Below are 26,897 nucleotides of genomic sequence, written 5' to 3'. Positions count from 1 at the left end.
ATGGTCTATGGTTTTATGACATTTACTTATAATATTGATTACACTAATTATATTCTCTATTAATATAATCGTTTGATTTAATATATAATAAGTATGTATTATAATGTCAAGGCTTTAAATCTAATAATTGCATATTAACTAACTAATTAGGCCTGTAATATATGCTAATTATATATTTAAAAGGTTGCATCTCTTTATTTCCAGTTCAGCAACTCGAAAATAACATCCAGAGATTTTGTGTGCGTGTGTGTTATAGCTACGAGTATTTTTTTTCACCCGCAAAGAAATACGAAAAGGTATCATAATCAATGAGTCTTGAAATTCGAGTGCTTCACGATAACCCCTTACAGTGTTTTGTCAATACACCTACGTTAGAAATTCAAAAGAAAAAAACTTTGCATATTCATGTGAGAAAGGCGCCAACCTGTTTTTAAACGGCAATGGAATGCAAATAAAACTATAACCGTTGAGCTCTGGCATTTTTGAAATTCTGTAAATTAGTCTGTTTATGAAATGTCATTGAAAACCATGAAGGCATACTCTGTACATGTTCTCTCACGTGTATTTGTGAACACATTACATTAAATATGTAAAAAATTAATAATACCAGTGGATTAGATAATGTTTAGTTTAGGCTAAACATGAATTTAAAACTCAATTGCCCAGTTTTACACACAAGGCTTAAACCTAGACGCTGACTAATATTTATGTTTGAGCTGTCTTAAAGGGATAGTTCACCCAAAAATGAAAATTCTGTCATAATTTACTCACCCTCAAGTTGTTCCAAACCTGTATGAGTTTATTTGTTCTGTTGAACATGAAAAGATATTTTGAAGAATGTTGATGTTGGTAACCATGGACTTCCATAATATTTTTTTCCTACTATGGAAGTCAATGGAGACTATCAACTGTCTGGGTACCAACATTCTTCAAAATATGTTCAATATAACTCATACGAGTTTGGAACAATTTGAGAGTGAGTAAAACACAAACTTTGGGTGAACTTGTCCTTTTAACCAAAAGCAACTTGCAGTGACACATCATAAAATATAGGCCTATGAGTGCCATTGTTTTGTCTCAAGATGCACACCAGTTTTTCTTCTCTATGGTACGTTTATAAAAAAATACTTAATTGTTCTAATTTAACTAAGGCCTACACCTGGCTTAGTCTGTGAAACCAGGCCAATATTTCTTTCATTTATGCAAAAAACGTGATTTAGGTGCTTGATAATTAATCCTAGTATGCAGCGTTTACATCAGATTTTTTTTTTTTCACCAAATCTCAACACAATAATGTGTTATGCCTGTATTGTTGGAAACGATTCATGATCTTAAAGAACAGTTCAAGAATTTAGGTTCTGTTTTACTGACAGGTATTTCAAAACTCTTTTCTTCATGCACATCTGCGTTTTTCCATGAAAGAGGAGATCAGCCGTATGACACCTCTAAAGCAGGAACATCAGAGGGCAAAAGGGAGTTTGAAAACCCCTGGTGTGAAACTAAAGAGTTTTGCTAAACACCAGATGTTTTCTTGCCATGAGTGTTCTTTTCTGAAGAAAATTCACTAAAATGAACAGCAAAATGCATGTGCTAGTTATGATGAGGATTTTGTTGTAGGGTACAAAATCCAATGAGTATATACCAGGACATGATTGGGCTCCCCTCAGCACAGGGCTCAGGGCAACATTCAGGGCTGTCTCCCCCTGCTGACGACCATGTGTAAATATATTTGTTTTGCAACTTGCATCAAAGCTAATAGTGGTTACACACTCATATGTCTACATCTGTTGCTTTTGGAATGTAGACGGACACATAAGTTTAAAGCAATTAGTGAACTGTTCAGCTTTAACGTGTCTTTAGCAATTTAATGCTTATTTAATGAACTTAAAAAATTGCTTCACTATAAAGGACAATTTATAGTTGTCATTAATTACTTCCTCTTGTGTCGTTCCAAATCTGTAAGACTTTCGTTCATCTTGGGAACACAAATGAAGTGTGTTTGATGACATTTGAGAGCTTTCTACCCCTCCATTGACAGCTACACAACTACCACTTTGAGGCTTCAAAAAGGTCATAAAGAGATCATAAAACTAATTCATATACATTGAGCGGTTTAGTCCAAATTTTCTGAAGTGACACAATCGCTTTATATGATGAACAGATTTAATTTAGGCTTTTATTCACATTTAAACATTAAATCAACTCCCACATCAGTTACAGTAAACGAAAGCTCAAGCATGTTCGCTTGACGTGTGAGGACCAATGAGGTTCATTTTCGTGTTACGCAGCATGTTTGAGCTTCAGCAAGAACCAATGAGGTTCATTCTCGTGTTACTAAGCACGTTTGAGCTTTCGCACGAACCAATGAGGTTCATTTTCGAGTTATGCAGCGCATTTGAGCTTCCTCAAGAACCAATGGGGTTCATTTTCGAGTTATGCAGTGCATTTGAGCTTCCTCAAGGACCAATGAGGTTCATTCTCGTGTTACGCAGCACGTTTGAGCTTCAGCAAGAACCAATGAGGTTCATTCTCGTGTTACGCAGCACGTTGAGCTTCTGCAAGAACCAATGAGGTTCATTCTCGTGTTACGCAGCACGTTTGAGCTTTCGCACGAACCAATGAGGTTCATTTTCGAGTTATGCAGCGCATTTGAGCTTCCTCAAGAACCAATGGGGTTCATTTTCGAGTTATGCAGCGCATTTGAGCTTCCTCAAGGACCAATGGGGTTCATTCTCGTGTTACGCAGCACGTTTGAGCTTCAGCAAGAACCAATGATGTTCATTCTCGTGTTACGCAGCACGTTTGAGCTTCTGCAAGAACCAATGAGGTTCATTCTCGTGCTACGCAGCGCGTTTGAGCTTCAGCAAGAACCAATAAGGTTAATTCTTGTGTTACGCAGCACGTTTGAGCTTCAGCAAGAACCAACAAAGTTTATTCTCGTGCATCAAGCAGGTTTGGTTGAGCTTCTGTTTATGTTGGCCGTCACTGTTTATATGTGAATAAAAAACTAAATGAAATATGTTCATCATATAAAGCGGACTAAACCGCTCACTTCATATGGATTAGTTTTACATTCTCTTTATGAACTTCTTGAAGGGTCAACGTGGTGTTCTGAAGATGAACTAAAGTATTTTTTTCCAAAAAGGTTTTGGACATGAGGGTAATTAATGACAGAATTTTCATTTTGGGATGAACAAACCCAACTGCATAACTTTAGTTTTTTAGCTAGAGTTACAATTCACATTTTACAATAAATTAAATATTCAATTATTTTGCTTACTTTTCTCTTTAATGAAATACATTTGAAGAATGAAAGACGTGATATATTGAGGTACCTGGAAAAACCCTGTTTCAAAACGTACTGGAATATTTTACTTTTGTGCTCCAGACCTTTCAAAAGATTTCTGAAACAGAACAGTTATTCTGAAATAACGCCATGATCAGCTGAATTACACAAAATGGCTTTAGCCAGCAAACATCTAATTGTAACTGATTTGCAGGCTAAAGGACGAGGCAAATTTTTCTTTATTGCTATAAGATTTTTTAAAAACTCAGGAAGTCGTTACCCTGATCTGATTCAAGGAGCTGACTCTTTTGACCATTAGCCACAGCTGATCCTTGAGAATGAGTGACATTAAATGAAGTGGAACCATGACGCTTATGATGACGGAGTTCTTGTGTAAATTCTTTGTCTTATATGCTACATTTATTTCAGAGACACAACTGAAGTGGGACCAGAATGATCTCTTGATAAAGGTCCTTATTTCATCTGAAAAAAGAGCTTGCATCTTAATTTAACTGTCTGCATATAATTTGACAATTTTAACAGTTAAAATTGTGCAAATGTAAGCTTAAAGTGAGTTAAAAATGCAAGAACTTTAAGAGGTAGATACTCTGCAAACCAGACTAGAGTATGTGAGAGGAGCGTTTGGTCCAGGATCACTAAGCAGGAAGCAGGAAACCCGAAGTGGAACTGAAACGGATCGATTATAGAACGCTTTGAGTGAGGTGAAAATTTAGCTTGCATTAACTGTATATTTCATTGTTTTTTAAAAATGGCATACATCAACTCATTTAAACACCAATTAAGAAACTTGCTTTAAATGCCTTTGATTTTGGTTCTAGAATTAAACATGGTGTTGGACAAATCTCAGTCATTTATAATCAACATGAGTTGCAGCCATTTAGCTACAATATATATTTCTGCAGGTGTTGATCATATTTTATTGATGAATGTTCGCGAAAATGTGAAGAGCAAAGAAATCAGTCACTGAAGCAACTGAGATGAAAAGACTCAAAGAAATCATGGTTGAGACCGCACTTCCCCACAGTGATTTGTCTTTTTTTCAAACACATCTTTATTTAAATCAGTACAGTAAAAGCCTCTGGGAACTGAGGGAGGCCATGATGATTCTGCCCGACAACTTCGTTTCTTCTGTATCTTCTGCCACTGCTGGCAAAAACGGCTTGTCTCTGTACACCTCAGCACCTTGCCTCAAAATTGTAAAGATTACTTTTTCTCTACACTGCTGTTTGTCCATGACAGATGATAATGAAGCTTAACTACCTGTTAGGGCTACATTTAAATTACACGTACAAAATAAGATGCGGTGAATCAAAACTACCAGCTTTGCATAACAATATAGCTTGATCATCAGTAGAACTTAACTTCAGAAGTAAAAAAAAATATTACATATCAATCTTAATTAAACGTTGATCCAAAAAAAACAACAGTTCTTTCCCAAAGATATTCGCAAGACACATGCGCAAACATTTTTGCTAAGGGAAAGGACATTTTGAATTAACTTTTAAATTAGAATTTTTAGACACAAAAACTATCGAAATTAAAGAATTAATGAAATGAAATAGAATAACCACCTCTTGTTTTGTCTGCCTTCAGATTCCATCTCATTCCACCAGCATTCCTTGCCAGATATTCTTTCCATTTCTCAGCTCCAGTGCTCCTTGACATCTTGCCGCACAACTGCTCACGGTTTGCATGTCTTGATCATGGAACAGAACAGATCTTGCTCAAGAGTTTTTGGTGATCTTGTTGCATCCCCCTGGTTGCTTGAATACATTTGCACTTCTCTATTGTGATCTCATGAAGGAGTTCAACACCATCCCCTTTGCGTCATTGTCCACAGGAATCTTTGACTTGCTGATAACCCAACAGCAATTGGACTTTACTTGCTCACTGTGACATGCACTAAACACCTGAGCATAAGAATCACAATAGACACTTCAGTAATGCGGAGGCATGAAAGGTCTTTTAGGGGGATAAAAGGGGCCCCTGACTCTGGGAGGTCCACCAAAGGGTGGGCCGGGGCGCTTGCCTCTTTGAAAGGGTAGCTCATGGTGGCCCGGTGGCGGCCGACGCAGGGGCCTAGGAGGAGGATAGTGCCCAGGGTGAGGTGGACGAACATGGTGTGGCGGCATTGGCCTGTGCTCCAGGTGAGGGGGAACCCTGTGCTCTGGATAGTGAGGTGGTATTTCTTCAGGATAATATTCTTGTGCGTGAGGAGAAATCGTGTGCATGTCGTAATGAGGGGGAGAGGGGCTATGTGGTGGATGGTCGTAGTATGGGTCAAAGTACGGATCTTCAGGCAAAGGTTGAGAAGGACTTGGGGCTTCATGGTAACCTCTTACTGGAGGAGGAGACCCAATGTGGTGATGGGGTATACTTGGAGGATTCTGCAGAGGTACTCTTGGTGGATGTTGATGGTTGTAGTCCACTGGTCCATTCGGTGGGATTTTAGGAGCATGGTGTGGTGCATGAGCAGAGTGAGAAGCCCCATCCCCATGTGGATAGAAAGGCTCCTTGTTTGGAACCTCATGAGACAAGCGTTCATAATCGAAGTTTGCTGGGGCACGCAAGCTATCAACACCCCCTCGTTCTGCTTCACCGAAAGGTTCATGCAAATCCCTGGGAGCACAAGGACCACTTGGCCTCAAAGATGATGCCGGAGGCATGAAGTCTTGAGGGGGAGGAGGAAGATTTGGGATAGGTGGGAGAGGTGTGGTAAAGAAATTAGGCGCAGCGAGATCCTGTCTTGGTTCTTTGGCAAGGTATGTTTCAGCACCGTATGTGTCAGAGCTGGCAAACACTTGTTTCTCTTGATTATCTCGATATGCGTAGCTACCTTCCCCCAGTTTAGGATTTGGTCCCACATCATGGATTACAGGGTTTTGTCTCAGCTCTTGATGCATCACACCGGATCTCTCGGTGGCCTCTGTCTCTCTCAAAGGTTGCTGGTTGCTGGACTTAGAAGAGGAGCGCATAGCTTCAATGCGTTGATGCCGCTTAGCTTCTGCCTCAGCAAGAGAGGGCACAGAGGCTCGAAAATCTTTTTTTGGTTCAGTCATCTGGTGCATTTCCGGCTGAGCTTGTTGATCAGTGTGAGCATTTTGTACCTGCCAAGATGGAAGTGGATGAGTTGATTTAGCATCTAAAGCTGAGGACGTAGACGCTGTTTGCCCCTGCTGATACGGGAATGGTTCTGTTTGAGGATCATCCATAATTTCGTCTTGCGTTGGTGTAGCACCAGCCTCATCCCTTACAGGGGTTCCACCAAGGTTCTCTGCACTTGCTGAAGGGCTATCAACAGTTGCCTTAGGCCATGGCAAAACAGATGGAAACCCCAAATTAAAGCCTTTCAGTCCTGTGTTCCCTTGGAGTAAGTTATCGATCTTGCAGTCCAAGGAAGAGTTGAGAGAAGAACAAGGATCTACTTTTTCATTCTCAATATTGGACTGCAAAGGAGGTGGAGCCACACATCCTTGAGAGGTATTATCCCTGGCCATTGGGACACTAGATGGAGTAGGTAACACTTTAGGGGTTGTAGGAGTCTCAGCTGTTAGAATAGTGGTCAGAGATTGCTTGTCAGATATTGAAGTTGTGGTGGTCTTTGCAGCCGGGTTGTTTAGCAAAGAGGACAGACCTGGGAGGAAAAATTAAAGAAAGAGAAAAATAGGGGTAGGGACGCAAGGGTCAGCAGATTAATTTAAAAACAAACCACATTTTCTAAAGAAACTATACAAAGTCTTTTCTAATATGGGCCGTTTCAGCCAAAACTAGGCAAAAGGTCTATAAAGTAATAAATCAACATGATACAACATTCTCAACTCATTTAACTTATGTAATATGACTTTTCTAAGTAAACAGCATATTCAACAAGAAAAAGTAGGGTGGGATTGCAACCATTACCAATTGTGGACAAAAGTACTAGAATATAGACACAACTGAATGGGAGTTCCCATTCGACTGTGGAGGGCTACTTTGTTCCTGAAACACCGGCACTATCTTTTGGCACATGGAGGCTGAAGATCAAATTTACCCTTGAAAGGATCTTAATGTATCCCAATGCCATTGCCTATACATGATATGCCTTTTTTTTCATCCCCATTGTTATTTACCATAACCTTCATTATAACTCAGCAAAAAAGAAACGTCCTTTTTACAGAATACCGTATCTTGATTGGAAAGGGTTAAAAAAAAACATGCTTGTACAATGAACCATAAACAATTATTGCACATGTACCTGTGGAACAGGCCTAAAGACACTAACAGTTTACAGGTGGTAGAAAATTAAGGCCACAGTTCCAATAACAGAAACTAAAAAAGAGACCTTTCTACAGACTCTGAAAAACACCAGGTCCCTTTTATCACCTGTGTTAAAGGGATAGTTCAACCAAAAATTCTGTTTTTTTTTTCCTACTATGGTATTTAATGGGGGCCGAGATCTGCTTGGTTACAAACATTCTTCCAAAAATCTTCCTTTGTGTACATCAGAACAAAGAAATGTTTACAGGTTTGGAACAACTTGAGGGTGAGTAAATGATGACAATTGAAATTTTTAGGTGAACTATCCCTTTAACATGCCATAGTCCTGCTGCAGGGAGGCATGAGAATGAGATATGGCCAGAGCAATAAATTAGAAACAATCGGCTATCGCTTAGCATAAATCTGTGGTATTAGTTGATTGTGAACTGCGCTGAAACCATGAGCCTGTAGAACGTCCAGCAGCACCGTGTACTTAATTTGAACCATTCAGGGCGCACGTTTAATTAAATCATAGCCTTTTGAAGTTTAACAATCAATCACAATGAGCCATATCATGATTCCTGATTATTCCCAATATTTAAGACCGTTCTCACCTTTCTTATGGTGCGTTCACACCGGACGCGAATGACGCGATTCGCGCGAGTGATTTACATGTTAAGTCAATGCAAAGATGCGAATAGACATTCTGCGGTGCGATTCGCGCAAATGAGGTGGCGCGAATGAGGCGATTCGCGCAAATTGAGCATTTGAAGCGTGATGTTGAAAAATCTGAACTCTGGCGCTTCAGGAGCTTGCTCTAGTAGTGACAACAATGAGGAGAAAATCTGTATATTAATATCTGGTTCAGATAATATGATTATCACTGTGATAACATTAAATTACATGAAACACAACCCAGTCTCTTTTTGTTAAATGCAAGTTTATGTTTGATCAATAATACAAAAGTATATGTAAAAGGTATAATAAGCTATATATGAAATAAAGCAAACAATTCAGTCAAACATTCAAAGTCAGTGCTAGTCGGCTACAACTGTAACAAAGTTATAGCCTAAAAATAAAAAAGTAATAAAACTTCACTTTGCCAGGGAACAAATTATAGATCCATGAGACCAAAGATCGCCCGTTACATATACACGAGACGTATTATAGCTCGAGAGACACCACAGAGACATCAGAGCAAGCGGCAGACAGTAGAAGGACTAGCCGAGGAAAGGCTACTCTCGCCGGGGTAAACTAGCGCGGAGCGCTGCTGATCCACTGGAGCTCACAACTCCGAAAACGCCAGATAAAATGTTCAAATAGGCATTTTTTTTATAAATAAACCACAGATTTGAGCTTTAAACAACTACATTATCACCTGAAAAAGTCTTAAAACTACGTTTTGTCACACATTAACAGTAGATTTTAACAAAAAAGATGTGTAAACAGCCCATGTCAGCCATTTCTCAACGAGACGAGCAGGTTGGCAGAAGCCCCTCCCATGACACGAATTTGCGTCTGTTGTGAAGTGAATTTCACGCACGAATGAAGCGAGTAAACTCAAAATGTTCAAGCGTCCAACTTTCGCGTCATTCGCGTCCGGTGTGAACGCCACATAAGACTTTTCTTATACCATTTAAGAAACTTTTTATGGCCGTAAATTTGATACAATTTTATTTAAGACTTTTAAGGACCCACTGGGAACTTGTTTTATGCTCATACAAATATTTACATGTTAAGTAATTTGCTTTAAAAAAAACTGTTGAAAATGAGAGGACGTTTCTTTTTTTGCTGAGTTTAGTAATGTTAACCTGCACTAAATAACCGCATTAACTATGAGCAACATTATCGAAAAGATATTACCTTAAACAACAGCTAAAAGTGTAATTTAGCTGTTTATTTTTTATTTAAATGTTATTTAGCTTATTGGCTTTTGATTAACATGATTACTGGCCAAGGTGACATCTTCTGAGAAGAAAGATGTTTCAAAGGTGGAGCAAGTTCTTCCATTTTGATAAAAGATTACAAAGTATGTCCTGAATAGCATACACTAATTAAGTCACATGCCAAAAGTCTGCAAACATGTATTAAAAGAAAAATAAGGTTCATTTTGATTTCAGGTTGACTTAAAAAATGTAACCATGCAACTACTTTTATGTTCTTGAATTTCTTATCTCTTTGGATTCTTATATCATCTTGCTTTTCCATTTCTCACCCTGAAACCCCCCATGGGTTTGTGTTTTGGATAAAGCGCTGAGCAAAGTGTTGGTGTTGATGTCCACTCTAGAAAGGATGCTGGCCAGCGGATTGGCTGGAGGGGCAGTAGTAGTCGGAGTCTTCTGAGTTGAGCTTGGAGTGGAAGGTACACTTGGGGAAGACCGAGATACAGGACTAACCCCTACAGCTGCAAAGGAAAAAGTAATGTTTGAATGCATGATGTTACATAAAATGTAAATTTGTTAACATTTCACATTTCATTCTATCGTGCAAATTTTTTTTACCTGTGGGCTTTTTTTGCCACTTTTTATTGACACATAGAAGACAGGAAAGTAGGGGAATAGGAGCGAGACAACACAGGCCACATTCAAACCTGCATTTCTCAAATGAGCACCACGACTTACCACTGGGCCATGGATCTCACCAGTATGCACTTTTGCTATATCAACCTGTGTATAACATGCTGTACAAATCAAACTACAACATCTCACCTGAGTTCTTCATAGCATTTGTAATTGTGCTGAGGATGGAGCTGATCTTGCCTAGATCAACGCCAGCAAGGTTGACTGGCAAAGGTGTGGTTGGTGTGGTTGTGGTTGTTGATGTTGTTGTTACTGTTAAAGGTAAGGGAACTGCCACTGCTGGGGTCTCGATCTGCTTTGTTTGAGTGCCTTCATTTGCTTGTAAAGATTCTGTGACAGTTGGAGTGACAGAGGACTGTTTGGACACAACAGCGGGGGCCACACGTTCCTCTACTGGAAGGAGGAAACAAAATGAAGAAAATGATTATAAAAAAACCTGCAACCTAACAGCTTAACCATCAGTTATTGAATGTATTACATGCGAGAAACATGCTGAATGCCAAATATAAGGTCCTATAGTACCTATGATGGCAGGAGTTTCTGTTTCCTCTACATCCGAGAGCTCCATGTCCTCTATGTCACGATTGTCTTTGTCTCCCACAGAGACACTTCGTGGTGGGGAACCCCCATCAGATGAGAGGGGGCTGGGAGCATCAGCCAAAGCAATAAGGTCCTCCTCCATCGCCTGCCCATCCAGATCTGGGTCTGGGGTACCAATCCTTTCCAGAGCGCGGAAGGGTGACTCGGAGCCCGTGGGTGAAGGGGCATCTTCAATGGGGGAGGGGACGGGGGAGTCGTTTGGATCAGGCAACATAGCCTTCAGTGCATCGAGTTTGCGCTTAAGGTGCGACACCCGGTTCGCAAAGGTCTCGTAGGCCTGGAAATGCATGAATTGAAGAGATGTTTCACTGTTAGTTTCACAATATTTGCATATCAACAATACAAAGCAATACGAACATTGAACATTACAGTTCAAAAGTTTGGGGTCAGTAAGCTTCTTATTAAACAAATGAATGATTTATTTAAGCAAGGATGCATTACATTGATCGAAAGTGTCAGTAAAGATACTTTGCAAAAGATTTCTGGTTTAAATAAATACTGTTCTTTTGAAACAACTTTTTCCACAAAAATAAAAAGCACTTTTCAATATTGATATTGATAAGAATAAGAATGGCTGGTGAAAATTTAGCTTTGCAATCACAGCAATAAATTACATTTAAAAAATATATTAAAATAGAAAATAGTTATTTTAAATTGTAAAAATATAAATTACAATATTACTGCTTTTACTGTATTTTAATCAAATAAAAGCAGCCTTGGTGAGCATAAGAGACTTAAAATATACACATATATGATAAGTTTTTAATTTATATTATTTTGCTTAAACCAATATTGTGAATATTGAATTGATGTTAGTTAACATGATTTGCGCAGTGAAGTTCCCAAAAGATTGTGTCCACTCACAACAAGCGTAAGGGCAAACATAAGGCAAACATATTTTGATGGTGTCGCCATTAAAATAAAATATAAAATAAAATATACACACACACCGATCAGGCATAACATTATGACCCCCTTCCTATTATTGTGTTGGTCCCCCTTTTGCTGCCAAAACAGCCCTGATCCGTCGAAGCATGGACTCCACTAGACCCCCGAAGGTGTGCTGTGATATCTGGCACCAAGACAAACTGCAAACTGTAATGCACTGTCTATTCTGACACCTTTCAATCAGAACCAGCATCAACTCCTTAATCAATTTCAGCTACAGTACCTCATCTGTTTGATCAGACCACACGGGCCAGTCTTCGCTCCCCACGTGCATCAATGAGCCTTGGCCGCCCATGACCCTGTCACAGTTCACCACTGTTCCTTCCTTGGACCACTTTTGATAGATACTGACCACTGCAGACCAGGAACACCCCACAAGAGCTGCAGTTTTGGAGATGCTCTGACCCAGTCGTCTAGCCATCACAATTTGGCCCTTGTCGCTCAAATCCTTACGCTTGCCCATTTTTCCTGCTTCTAACACATCAACTTTGAGTACAAAATGTTCACTTGCTGCCTAATATATCCCACCCACAAACAGGTGCCGTGATCAAGAGATAATCAGTGTTATTCACTTGACTTGGTCATAATGTTATGCCTGATCGGTGTGTGTAAATATTATTATATATATTAAGTATATTTCTCATTGCCCAGGCCTAATTATATTATCATATATTACACCACTATCAAAAACATGTTTAACCTTGCAAAACCATTAACCACAAATGAAATTATCCCAGAAATGTGGAAAGTCCAACAATTATTTGAAAAAGAGTTAATTATAAAATATACACATATTTTTATGAAATGGTCAAATGTGGCCGTCACAGACAGGCTAAATAAAACAACATTGCTACACAATGGTCGGGATGTCTTTGTTTTTGAACAAATTCAATTGCGGCACAATGCAGCTGAAACCACTAAAAGCATTAAATGAGCATTTGGTCATTACTTCTAAAAGGGCTATTTGCTGCTTTCAAATATAAAGATAGTTTTTTATATGTGCACTGAAATAATAAGTCTTCTGGAAGGCCTGAGGCTGCTGTGAGTGAGGAGATTAAGAGCTCTTGTTGAAGCAAACGGAAATAATTAGATTTCATAAAGTGCTTTTTGGAAATATAAATAAAACAACGTTTTACTTATTTCCTATGCAGCCATTTCATTTTAAAATGACCCGATGGCTCTACATTTATTCTAGTCTACCAGTGTGGAGAATTCATAAATTTAGTAATATTTGCAACAAACACAGCAAATTGCGGTGTAAATTATTTTGTACAGGAGTGTAGCTAATGTATGTTTACTAAGAATATAATTTCAAATTGCACCCAAAAATATAATTAAACTCATCTGCAATACTCACTTTAGCCACAATCTTGACCTCTTTATATTGCATCTCATAGAATATGTCTGCACTCTCCAGAGCTTCCACCAAAGGAGGGCCTTTTTTGACCTCTCCATCCATAAAGGAAACAAACTCCTGTAGCTTTGTGCTCCCATCTTCAAAGTCTTTAGAAAACCTTTTACCTCCCGCCTTGTCTAAAGTTGGAGATACAGAAAGAACGAAAACATAAACGTGAAAAATACAGATATAATAATTCATGTAGATCCATTTATTACAAATTCAGAATATTATAAAATACTGTTTCCCAACCTTTCAGTTTCTTCAGAGCCTCTGTGCTGCACACATCCACTCTCATTGCAGCTAACTGTTTCTCTTTGAGCTCAATCTCATCCATTGACTTTCTGTACTTGGACAGATGTTCGATAAAGGCTGAGGGCTGACAGGTAATAATAAAAACAAGTAGAAGTTAAATAATTGAAAACTATAATCATTTTTTAAAGTTTGCCCAACCAAGGGACAAACAGAAATACTACTTACCACAAACTCAGCGACGATCTTGGATTTCAGGGCTGATCTGGTGTTGACTGGAGCGGAAGGTAAAACTAAGGCACATCAGAGAGAAAAAAAAATTGTTTGCAAGTTGTATGCAAGTTTTTACATTTTATTACATTACCCCACACTGTATAATATATTAAAACACTAAAGACTATCAAAGTTAAACTCAAAAACATACTGACAAGCACATAAAATACTCAAGAGCAACATTAAGTTAACATTCTTAAAGGGGTCATATGATGCTATTTTAGTTTTAAAAGTGTATTATTTTGATTATTGGATGAAACGGAATTGGTTAACATGCTTTAATGGTTAAAAAAAAACATTATTTTTCACATACTGTACATTAGTGTAGCTCCTCTGTTCCCAGTCTGTCTGAAACGCTCCGATTTCTACAAAGCCCCTCATTCCGAAAAGCTGAGTGCTCTGATTGGCCAGCTGACCCTGTGTCGTTATTGGCCAAACACCTCAAGCGCGTGTCGGAAAAGTAACGCTCCTTACCATAATCGTGAGCTTCAGCTTCCAAGGCATTTGTCAACACCGTTAATATAATAAATGTTATTGTGTAACAATAATTAATGTGGAGATGGTGGTCTAGTGGGTTAAACCATGGAACTGATACGCAGAAGGTTGCTAGTTCGATCCCAGTGGTCACCACCAGTGTGTCCTTGAGCAAGGCACTTTACTCCACGTTGCTCCAGGGGGGTTGTCCCTGTAATACGGGCCCTGTAAGTCGCTTTGGATAAAAGCGTCTGCCAAATGCATAAATGTAAATGTAATAATAATAAATGTTGGCGTTTACCGTATCAGTACCGAGTTTGATTCTGAAAATGCAGATGATCAAGCCGATCGATTGGAACCAACTCTGCAAGCACGATTTAAGCAGAACGTTTCACAGTGGCAAGTAGTCTTTGTATATATTAGCCTGCATTGTACTCTCCCATTGTTCAGGAAGCTGTCCTCTATTAAGTGCGCTGTGCACAAGCAAACTTTTGGGTTGTACTTTTCAGGAACAGCTTTATAAATAAATCTTAATCTCTGATTAACCTCTGAAAGCAAAAAACGTTTTTGCTTTCACTAGGGCTGGTCCAAATACCATTTTTTGAGCTTCGAAGCTTCAGTAGAAATAAACATTGAATATTCTAAGCTTCGGAATGAAGGGACTGAACATAAGCCCTGTTTCCACCGAAATTACCCGGAACAATTTGTACAAGGACATTTTTTCCCCCCAGACCTGCTTCTGTCTGCGTTTCCACTGCGGACTAAAGTACCGTGAAGATTAGGCAAATTAGTCCAGAGCGACGGACAATAATCATTTTTGTGCGATACTGTCTGCAACAATAACAAGTGGAGGAGATTCAAGCAGCGCTGCTTTTTCTGGTTATGTATTGGTTTACTAAAGATATAATTAATAAACCGGCAGAAAAGAGACGAGTATTTTGAAAGCCCGTAAAGCTAGATTTAAAATAAGACAACGTATGTTATTATCAGCTTTTACAGACATTAACCGTGCGATTGCGGAGACGAACGCGCGCCATCGGACAGAAAGAGAAAGACTGACATTTACTGAACGCAGAACGAACCTCGCAAGACTTTTAAAAATGCAGGTTGAAATAAATGCTGTGTGAGCTCAACCAAACAGCATGTTCAGCGGCCAAGTCCCACCCCCGAAAGTTCCTGAACTTTGAAAAAGTACTACCTCGCGAGCAGGGCCGCTTGGAGGGGGAAATATTTACCCGGAACTTCATTTAGACCCTGGTTCCTGCGATTGAAACACACCGAGTACCACCCCAAAGTTCCTAGTTCCTGGGGAAAGTTCCTGCGGTGGAAACGCGGCTATATTCGTCTCTCTAATAAAAGCAGGAATCTCGAGAAGTGGCGCGCCTCACGCGGGCAGGGCCTATTTGCTCCGAGAACGGACACACTAGTGATACAAAACACACAGGTCTGTTACGTCCCAGTTTTTATATATTATAGTAAAAATAATTTTATTCAGTTAAAGCACAGATTAACTACAATTAGAAAGTGGATGTGCCACGTGAGCCGAACGAGAGTCACAGCACAAACTGCAGGAGTCAGATTTCATTCATCACGAGAGTGAGGAGCTGAATGACAAGATGATCGCGGAAGATTTGGTTTCAAAGCGAAATGTAAAAGCGCCTATTTAAGGGAGTTTGTCATTGTACTGTTTTGTTGATTTGTTTTTCACTAAGAATAATAATCTAATGAACCCGCCCCCGAATTGGGAAACTGTAGCACTGTAATGTGACGGTGAGGGAAAATTCTCACCGTCACATCCCTAACAGGTAAAAAGGCTAATACATTTTGATTCTATTCTATTTTCCACAATGTCAAACCAACGCAGCTCAACCCAAAATACAAGCTCAGGCATGCGCTTCTTCCATATAAGCTCATACAGTTGTGCGCTCTAGACAGAGAATAGCCTACTCCGCTGCAGGGTACGCTAAGAAGAAGCAAATATATTTATTAAGTAATGAGGTTGGGTTCCTATTCAACTGTCCATCCTATTAAAAACTGCTAGGCTATAAAATAATTGTAAAACAAAAAAAGTATTGTATTACGGCAGATTTTATAGTGTAAACATATGCAAGCGCGAGAACCATTTCGAGAGGGATGCCAGGTGTGCGGGGAAAAAAAACCTGACTATTCGAATCCCAAATTTGGAAATCGAAAACCAACCCATCGAACGAATATTCTGGTCCAGCCCTAGCTTTCACATCCAAACACACAGCACCTCCGTAACATGACCAAAACACTTCAATTCACTGAAAACTGGGGCATTATACTGGTATTGGACATTGTGACGTGAACTTTTGAGGAAGTAAAATCTGGACCTGGAAGTAAAATAACCTGTGCATGTGTTGTTTAGCCGATGACGATATATTTAGTTCAATAAAACACATGTAAAGGGTTGACAGTGTTGATGATTTACCTTGGATACAAGCGAGAGCGAGCCTGCAGTGTATTTGCACATAGCAATCCACGGTCTCCTCAAAAGAGCCTGTTTGCAAGTAACAGAAAGCCGCCTTCAGGCGACACGCATACAGTAAACACAAGTGTTATTTACTCAGCTGCGCATACTAGCGCCAAATAAATACAAAACACAATATATTGACGCAAGTTCTGTTTTCTGTAATGCTCTGTACATGTTTGTGATGACGTAAGATGCACGCAAACGCTCCAGGGTTCGAGAGTCAAGTTGAGTGTAAAACCAGACCAATGCTGCGGGGTCACACCGGGAACAATCATGCTCGGACTGCAAAAAAACTGTGCCCAGTGTAAAAAAACACCCTTAGATATAGAATAAATCCCTTGGTGGGAGACTGAGCTTTGTAACTTTGCGGAGGTATACATGCACAAACAGATAAATTACACACGAAAGGAAAAGGGAAACCTTAAAACGCATCATATGATCCCTTTAATTTTTAATGTGCAATTCAGACCTTTCACTGGTTCTTCTTTCTGGACCAAATTGTTCCTCAGCTGACTGATGAACTCCTCTGTATAGACATTTCTCTCTTCCCAAATGGACAGTATCCTCACCACTGACTTGTTCACCTTAGAATCCTTTGTGGCACTGAAAGGAAATCACAGACATTTACAAAGATTCATAAGGTAAATTTCACACAATGAAACATGATAGGATTTTAGAAAATAATTTGCATGCAATGAGTCACATTTAAAGGGATAGTTCACCCAAAAATGAAAATTAGCCCATGATTTACTCACCCTCCTAGTTGTATATGACTTCTTTCAGACGAATAAAATCTGAGTTATATTAAAAAAGTCCAGGCTAATCCAAGCATTATAATAGCAGTAATAGTTGCTCTGTAATAAAAAATGCATCTGTCCGTCAAATAACGTGCTCCACGCGGCTCTGGGTGTTAATAAAGGCCTTCTGAAGCGAATCGATGCGTTTGTGTAAGAGAAATATCCATATTTAAAGCTTTATAAAGTAAAGTTTCGGCCGACCGCCTTAAATTTATGGAAAAAGTGTTGAAAGTGCCTCTGCCGATCGAAAGACTAACGCGACCAGGTACGCTCATCAGACGTCATGTACGCATCTTGAATTGGAGAGAACTTTCAACCCTTTTCCACGGAAGGCGATCGGCTGGAGCTTTACTTGGTAAAGTTTTAAATATGAATATTTTTCTTACACAAATGCAACGATTCGCTTCAAAAGGCCTTAATTAACACCCCAGATCCGCGTGGAGCAAGTTATTCGACAGACAGGTGCAGTTTTTATGGACTTCAAAAACAGAGCAACTGCTATTTTTACTGCTATTATAATGCTTGGATTAGCCTGGACTTTTTTAATATAACTCAGATTTTATTGGTCTGAAAGAAGAATGTCATATACACCTAGGATGACTTGAGGGTGAGTAAATCATGGGCTGATTTTAATTTTTGGGTGAACTATCCCTTTAATAGAGCAACCACATCTACAATACACATTTACAATACTTAGTTAGAAGCACCTATTACTAGTGAATTTCGAGGCAGAATCAGACAAAACTGTCAGTGTCAGTCACTGATATACTTGTAGAAACACTTTTTTTACATTTCACATTAACAGTCAAGCATGATTTATTAAATAACAAGTAAATTTAATAATGTAAACAAATTATAATTCAGATGTATCTATTTGACAGATACTGATATTTGATTGTCTTTATTCAATTATTCAACTTAATTGTCAAAATGCAAAACATATAAATCAAGTAAATTTGACCCAACTTATGAGAAACTATGAAAAGTTAAAAAAAATTGCTTAAAAACAATGGTGTAATACATTGTGGAGATGGTTGGTTTGGTTCGAGACTCTTTCTTGGGGAACTATGTGGAATTTCGACAATTAATCAAGGAAAGATATTTCCAGAACTATGAACGATGAGAAAGTGGTCACTTTTGTGGTCAACAGTCATGCATTAAAGAAATCTGGGGTGTGTTACCCAACAATGTAGCTCGCTGATTAACTACCACAGTACGATGCATCACTGGAGAAACTAACCAACTAGTCACGACTGTTTCATGAAACCGTAGAACCATGGTCGCACCTCCATTGTTTGAACCACATTTGTTCAACAATATAGGACTGTTGTTAAGGACGTCACCTACAGGTGGAGGAGTAATAACTTCTAATTAAACTGATTAATCTATTCGAGAACTCAGAGACACTGCTTTAATGATCATGGCACCTAATCACTACATCACTGCTTTTGTTCCAGGTCATTTTGCTTGCTTCAATGTTTGATTCTTTGGTTCCCGCATATGTCATACTCCGGGGTTCCCTTGCGCAATTTACGCACATGTGCACTGTTCAAAAACTGAAAGATATATTCAAATTGAATTAAGGATATAGAATGCAGTGCACTGCATGTTAGCTTGCTTATTATGCCCAACATCATGATCTATTTAAGTCCACATTATGCTTTTAACAGGTCGAGAGTTGTAGTTCAAATCACATAAATGTGCAATGCCGTTTCCAACCATAGCTGGCTAATGATGCTTTTGGGAAACGCACCCCTGGTTAGTTTTTATGTTCTCGCAGTCTCACCTGATGAGGTTCATAGCTTCTGGCAGCACATCAGTGAAGGTGGTGCGGTAGACTATGGCATTTTTCCTTTTACAGTTCTGAATGACATCATTCGCCAGATAGAAGAGATTGAGCCTGTGTGATGCATCCGCTGGGAAAAGAATAGGGAAAGTTTTATTATTTTAATGGTCCACTTACAATGGCAAGACCTTTGTCTAAGTAAAGATGGGCAAAACATAATGAAGTGTTAAAATGTACTCTAAATTACATTGAATAATTCATTTAAAGAAAGTCACATTTCAGCTCTTTAAAAATCCATCACAAGCAACTATTATCAAAATATATCATCATACCAACAAGATATGGGTGTTTCAACTACTTTTATGGAGCAGTTTTAATATTTTATTAACTCAAAAAAGATTGGATGGATGGATGGATGGATGGATGGATGGATGGATGGATGGATGGATGGATGGATGGATGGATGGATGGATGGATGGATGGATGGATGGATGGATGGATGGATGGATGGATGGATGGATGGATGGATGGATGGATGGATGGATGGATGGATGGATGGATGGATGGATGGATGGATGGATGGATGGATGGATGGATGGATGGATGGATGGATGGATGGATGGATGGATGGATGGATGGATGGATGGATGGATGGATGGATGGATGGATGGATGGATGGATGGATGGATGGATGGATGGATGGATGGATGGATGGATGGATGGATGGATAGAATTTTTGTCATAAAATCCACAGTAAAACTTTCTTGGAAGGTTTTTACTATGTGTACATTTATTTTTAAATCCCTTTATATTCAGATTGTGTTGTACCCTTGTCTCAAGACAAGTTAAAACTATGATTTTCTTCACTGTGAAATTGAATAACATTCTTACTAAAGTTAAAGCTGTCATTTTATTCCAATGTTTAAAAAGTGACTTCCATCACTATCATTTCCACTACAGAAGGTAATAAAAAAGTAATACATATTAGAAACTCCTTCTGTTTGTTAAAAAAAAAAAAATACAGAATTCACAGATCCAAAAGTGCCCAAAGATGAAGAAACATATACTTATGCAATACACAACTCACTACCATGATCATCATCATTCTATCTATCTACCAGTATTACCATTTCACTCGTATCTGACTCTTGGTGATTCTATGGCCATCTCTTGTCATATGCAAAAGATTGTCCATGAATTTTCTTGAAAATAATTTTTTCCAGGGTAGGTTGCCATGTCTTTTCCCAAACCTCCCCATTACAAGGCTTGAAACTCACACAACACACATTCACACCAGACCGCCTTCCATATTCAACATACGAAAAAAAAACATAACTGGCATGACACATGACATTGGACGCAGCGCAAGCACTGTGAGAGGCGTTACACTTTCTTCGTAAGTTGAATACGGAAGGCAGTCTAGCGGAAACTAAATATTTTAATTAATAAAGTTTTAGAGATAGGGATATTTTTCTTACACAAAACCCATCGATTCGCTTCAGAATCTACCTTTATTAACCCCCTGGAGCCGTATGGATTACTTTTATAATGGATGGATGCACCTTTTTGGGCTTCAAATTTTGGACTGCCATTCACTGCCATTATAATGCTTGGATTAGGCAGGACATTTTTTATATAACTCTGATTGTATTTGTCTGAAAGAAGAATGTCATATACACCTAGGAGGATGACTTGAGGGGGAGTAAATCATGGGGTAATTTTCATCAATCATTTTTGGGTGACCTATCCCTTTAAGATACCAAAATATAAAATACATATTATTTGAAATGTACTAAAAAGAATTCAAACTAAATAGGTTTTTCAGAATAAAGTGGTGAATGTCATGTTTTATCAAATTATTTTAAAAGGAAATAATGCACACACAAAATATGCACTTCATATCATAGACCCATTCATTAGCCCAAAATGACAAAATATCTGCATGACATTTACAGATGGAGAATTTACCTGTGAAATGCAAGTTATGCACTGAGGAATGCAATAGCCTACATCTCAAACACATTAACGAGCACAAGTATCTAGAACAGTATAAACGGTATTGCCTCGTTCCACATCGTTTATTAAAAATATATTGATATATCGTACAAACTCGATATACAGCCCCAGCATATAGTCACCGGCATGACAGGATGTGCAAATGGCACTCAAAACACCAGCCTAGGTTGGTGTAGGTTCACGCAGTGACACATTGACGACTTGTTTTAGGCAGCTACGACTTTACATTTCTCATGCACTTTGATCTTTGGAACTTTGCAAACCTTTTACATTCACAAACCAGATTACTCATACACGAAAGTTAAAAGGCACTTTAACTACAGGTTAACTTCGCATTTATACTGCTGAGATCCTTCAAACATGCTGAGCAATGGGTTACACCAAAAGGTAGAGCACGCGGTTTGATGAAATTTGATAACTTCTACCCTTGTTAGTTCTATGGTGTTTAAAGTGCCCCCCTTATGCTATTTTAAAGTTTCCTAATTTAGTTTTGGAGGTCTCCAACAACAGGTTTACATGCATCAAAGGTCATTTTCTCATAATATACATTGCACATCACATTGTGTTCAATGATTCTCAAACGACTCGATGGATGAATCCGTCTCTCTAATCCCTCCTTTCCGTGAGCCTACTCTGCTCTGATTGGTCAGATGGCCCAGTCTGTTGTGATTTGTCTACTGCTTGCACTTTTTTAAGCCAGATTCTATTCTGTGGGATTTCCTTCCTTATAATGGCCGTCGTCAATAGCAACGCATAACGCATAAATAATAATAATTTGGTGTAAATATAATATCTAATATTATCTCTGTAAATATATTCTCAAGCAATATTCTCATCAGTGTCCTATCAGCTATGACACATTTAAATCTAGCATATTTTGTGTATGAGCCCAAACAGTATCCTAGTGAAATAAAGCATATCCATATTTTCCTTCATATTTTATTTGATTAAATATCAAAAATACCCTGACACCTAGATGAACACTTCACAGCTGGTTTTGTGACTAAGTTGTTCTCTTCAAATGCTATAGAAGTTAGACGTGTATAATCTTGTATGTAACTTTAGAGACGGTCCCTAAATTCATGAATCTCAAACATAAGACAGCGTTATGCCAGTCATATCAGATGCGCTGTGGTTCTGCTGTGTTTGTTTGAAACTATTTTCGCTGCTGAAATAGAACAAACACAGTCAACCACTGTATGATGAATGAATCTCCTGCATATATCGCACGTTTTCAGTGAGTGAGAGCGCGCTCGACAAAACTCTGGCTAATCGGAGCGCCTCTGATTATTAGAAACACGTGTGGTTGGTTATACATTTGTAAAAGCCAAAATATGACCACACCTCAGATTTGGTCCTTTTAGAAGGTTGAACAATCCCCCCCGAGTGCTGTCACTGCCATCTGCCATTTCTTCTCATTCAGAAAACAGCGTTGCACGCTGCGCCTGCACCAGACTGACGCTGACTGTACAGGATTTACCGCGAGTTTTCAAAATCGTGATAATCACGAGCGGTTTTAATGATAATTAATTTTTAAACGATATTACTAACCGTCAGTACATTTTATCGTGGTTTATCGTGAAACCGGTAATCGTTCCATCCCTAAACGGGAGTTAGCCGGTTAGCCAGATACCTACACAATATGAAACAAACACATTGTAGAGCACAGCGTCTTCTCGACATGATGCTATCCAGTATCCACAGGAATCAGCCGCAGTGTTTGAGGGAGTTCAAGTTTTCCCTGGTTGTCTATGCGCGCAATAATTGGACGGGCAATATGCTAATGTTTCGTCCTGACGTTACAATGAAATGGCTTTTGATTTGTTTTAAAAACGATTCATTTAATTGACTCTGTCGAATCTTACTTTTGAGAGAAAATAACTTTATATACGATGCACTTTCAGATGTAATACTTTGCAGGATGTTTTCATTCACTTAGAGCTATGTTACACACTATATGAAAGGTAATCTTCAAAAATCCATAATAGGGGCACTTTAAGAATAACAGCATCTATCCCGCATGTGCCTATACGAGACCTAGACATTTTTCATAATTTTTGTTTATTTATTTATTTATTTTTTCTTGGACATTCGTTAGAATTATTGCACTTATAAAATGAACCCCGTTATTCATTCTACATATAAAATAACTTTCCTTCATTCTACCTAGTAGGGGTATGCCATTTCATACAGTCCACAATAACACCGGTATAAATTTTTACATGATAAAAAAAAAAAAGTGTCATATCGTGATATAAATGATATAGTGATGCAATGACGTATGACACTTTTACGTTCCCTAGCGTGCACAACAACAACAACACCTGTTAGCAGCATGTCAGCCTCCGATGACGATTTAGTACCTAAAAAGGGAGCGGTCAGACCTCTTGACAACTGACAAAACATTGATAAACTGTTATTGATTTTTGCAGCACAATATTTGACCGAAAAAGTAAAATTGACGTTTATTTTCATCAGTTACGGCTCTAATTTTGAGGCTATATCGCCCAGCCCTACTACTAGGCCAAAAATTATCATCAAAATAAAAAAAATTCATGTCAGTCGATATCAATAATTATCACAATAAATGTAAAATCTTTATTTCTTTCAAGTTTAAACATTTGACAGTATTTCTGCGCCAAATACAGTCCTTCAAAATTCAAAAGTTTCTGAAAGTTTATTTCCGAGTATGGCGCTGTATGACGGCATAAAGGTCGGAAGTCCTTTTATGGGCACTTCTCCCGGATGAGCGCGTACGCACATCAACCAGAGCGAGAGCAAGAGCGCGCCCATCAACAAGCTTGGTTTGGGTTACGGAAGTCATTTTCAAAGAATCTGTACAGCGTAACTGTCTTTTAGAAATATGATCAAACTAAAGACTCTACGGAGATATGAATGATCAGGGCTCCAGAGTGCGACTAAATGGTCGCATTTTGCGACTAAAATTTGAGAGTGTGCGACTGAATTTTACATCCAGTCGCACATGTGCGACCAGTAAATTTGCCTGCTGTTGGTACTGGATAAATTAAGAAAATACACTTACTAATTATAATTGATAGACGTTATGTCTGGCAAATTCTATCTTTGCCAGCCGTTTCTATATGAGATAATATTAAATCATTTGTCCGTGATGCATTTTTGCCATTCGCAATCCAGAAGAGAGAGAGAGAGAGAAAGCGAGCGAGCTCTCTCACGTGGAGCTGCAGCGAACACAACACCACAGTCAGCTTAATGAGTGAGGATGGCCAAGAGAACTACACAGAAGTTTAGTCTGCTTAAACTTTAGGGATGTGCTGTGATATTAATCTAATTTTATTTTCGATTTTGGCTTCCAAGAATTATAAAAAGATGATATGAGGTAAAACTATTCCTATAGCCGTGTTCCGTCGAGCGCGACATCCTTCCCTTCACAGCTGCGCTGTCATTTCTCCCTAAACCTAAACTAAACGTCAGATTCAGTGATTGTTGTAAACTGCGGTCTCTACTGTTGCTAAACTGCGGGATGTGTGTGATAATAAATAGCTATTAAATGCAGTATAATCCGCGCAAGAGACGCTGTTTCCAACTTCAAGGCAGCTTATGTGTGTGTGCTGCGAAATGGACCGACTTGCACTTAATATTTTAGGCTTCGTGTGCGCGTCTAAACCATCAAATAAACAACAAATAGCCGGTGTCAAATTGACCGGATTGGAGAGTAGTTATTTTAACAGTTTATATCTTAAATGGGCGTAAATAGTTTGGAGAAATAGGAGAATATGATATTATTAGTTCTACATTCGATCGGTCTTAAAGGGGCAGCGTCTAATAAACCTGCTGACGATTGAGCCATTAATTCGAATCGAACAATTAAAGGCAAATAGAAAAGATTCACATCTCTTGAATTAATAACTTTAGCTTTTATAAGCATTAATCTATCAATTTACACAGTGAAAACTATGCAGTGTTATTTTACATTTCATTACTTTATTAGATTTCTTTGTAGGTTTGTTCTTTACTGTAATATTAATGTTAGCAGACCTTCCGAATGCCTGCACACTGGTCCATTTACAAATAGATGTTTTATATTTTTGTTCAAACTTTGCGGTTTCTTTTGCTATATATATTTTACTTTTTCAAGCCATGTTAATTATGTTCTTAATTATGTTTTTTTTTTTTTATAAAAAAAAAAAAAGTATAATAAAAAGAACCGGTAAGAATACTGTTAAAGTACCGGATCGATAAGCAGTATCGGTAAGAGTAGTAATACCATTAAAACCTTAACGATACCGATCCCTATTAGTAATACAGTGGAAATTAGTAGATTTGGTTAGCATGTTGATTTATGGTGTGCGCCCCTAAAATTTCTGGTTGTGCCCCTAAAATTTTCAGTAGGGGGCCACTGGGCTCCAAGTGAAAAAAGTTAGTCTGGAGCCCTGATGATGCAATACTACTCTCTATAGGTACTAGGCTTGCTACGATAGTCGGTGTTGCTGGTGTTATCGGTATTCAGACTCAACACCAGTTACATCACTTGCCCACCATGCACGGCCGCACAGAGTGCGCATTAACGGACGAACTGTTATTCATTCATGGCGTGCATCTCAATCAGCTCCCTAGTTCAGTAGTCAGGTCACTGATCAGGACATAACTCAATGCCTGATCAGTGCCCTGACTACTGAACTAGGGAGCTGATTGAGACGCACCCATGGCCTCACATTTACAGATGTGCAATCATTCACGGTGTGTGCGCACTGACGCGTTTTCAGGTCAGTTTTCAGTTGTGTTATGAAAGCCCGAGCGGTCGTGTGCATGTTACTTTCGGTTAGATAGAATTAGTGATTTAAAAGTCGAGTCGTTGATACCGGTATTACCAGTGTTGTCACACGTCGATTAACCGGTGGGAAAATTTCCTCACCGCCACATCCCTAATAGGTACTCAAGATTAACATGAGATTGGCAGAAACGGTGTGTGTTATGTACCATTTAAATCCTATATGCAAGACATGCAATGGTATATTCATACTAGTGCGGGGAATCAATACAATAAAAAAAAATTAAATCGCATTGTTTTCTGTAATTAATTGCAAGTTTTTAATATTTTGATATTGTAATAATTTCAGTTACTCTCCAAATTAATGTAGAAACAATTTAAAGACAGCATATTTTAAATATGAGTTGTAATGGCTTCTTTTTATGAATGAAGGCCTCTATGAAACATTAATGACAGTATAAATGAAAGCTACCAATTTCAACATTTATTAGGCTTTAAAAAAAACTTCTAATTTAAGTGAACTTAAAACAATCTTTACATAAACCCATTATAATAAATGTTATATTTACCCATGGCCTTCCCTGTTAGACATATACAGAAATGTAATAGTTACCAAACACCTTTCTTAACTGCATAAATAATACATTAAATATAGATGAATCATCTTTTCTCTGTTACCTTTGTTTTTTGATGAACATTAATGACAGACATCATCAGTGCTGCGGTCACTTTATGATCGGCCGCTGCCGAACATGACGCGGATCTGACGCACTGTCACGTGCATCACATTTTCTCACGTTTATTTAAGACTTTAACTCATTTAAGACTCCTATTATGAGAATACTCAACAAAACTGGCATTTTGGCAAAATTCTCTGTGTTATTGTTGTTATTGTTTGTTCAAGAGCGAAAGAGAACTCGATGTGTGCACGAGACTGGCGCAACTACGGATCTGATTGAGACACAGCTACACAGACAGGACATTGACAT

General features: G+C 38.5%; 1 protein-coding gene across 6 annotated transcripts in view; it reads right to left on the bottom strand.

The window, feature by feature from the left end:
• The window catches only part of celf3a (cugbp, Elav-like family member 3a), a gene marked incomplete at its 5' end in the record, with an annotated part of 90,660 nt that overhangs the window by 39,071 nt on the left and 24,692 nt on the right, over nucleotides 1-26,897 (bottom strand). For 2 of the 6 annotated variants that reach the window (XR_013817473.1, XR_013817474.1), the window contains 9 exons: nucleotides 4,879-6,941; nucleotides 9,759-9,947; nucleotides 10,252-10,515; nucleotides 10,645-10,999; nucleotides 13,028-13,203; nucleotides 13,319-13,445; nucleotides 13,547-13,611; nucleotides 17,029-17,162; nucleotides 19,143-19,272. Coding sequence is in view for 2 of the 6 variants with exons in the window: in XM_079828802.1 (XP_079684928.1) it covers nucleotides 5,245-6,941; nucleotides 9,759-9,947; nucleotides 10,252-10,515; nucleotides 10,645-10,999; nucleotides 13,028-13,203; nucleotides 13,319-13,445; nucleotides 13,547-13,611; nucleotides 17,029-17,162; nucleotides 19,143-19,272 (3,137 nt within the window). Of the gene's footprint in view, nucleotides 1-1,279; nucleotides 6,942-9,758; nucleotides 9,948-10,251; nucleotides 10,516-10,644; nucleotides 11,000-13,027; nucleotides 13,204-13,318; nucleotides 13,446-13,546; nucleotides 13,612-17,028; nucleotides 17,163-19,142; nucleotides 19,273-26,897 lie in introns of those variants that run through there. The other 4 variants (XM_079828804.1, XM_079828805.1, XM_079828802.1 and 1 more) reach the window with 3 other exon arrangements.

This window comes from Gobio gobio, assembly GCF_949357685.1.
Source record: "Gobio gobio genome assembly, chromosome: 11".
In the NCBI taxonomy this organism is placed as follows: Eukaryota; Metazoa; Chordata; class Actinopteri; order Cypriniformes; family Gobionidae; genus Gobio; species Gobio gobio.
Note: the sequence above shows the minus strand (reverse complement) of the source record. Positions and strands in the feature narration are given on the sequence as shown.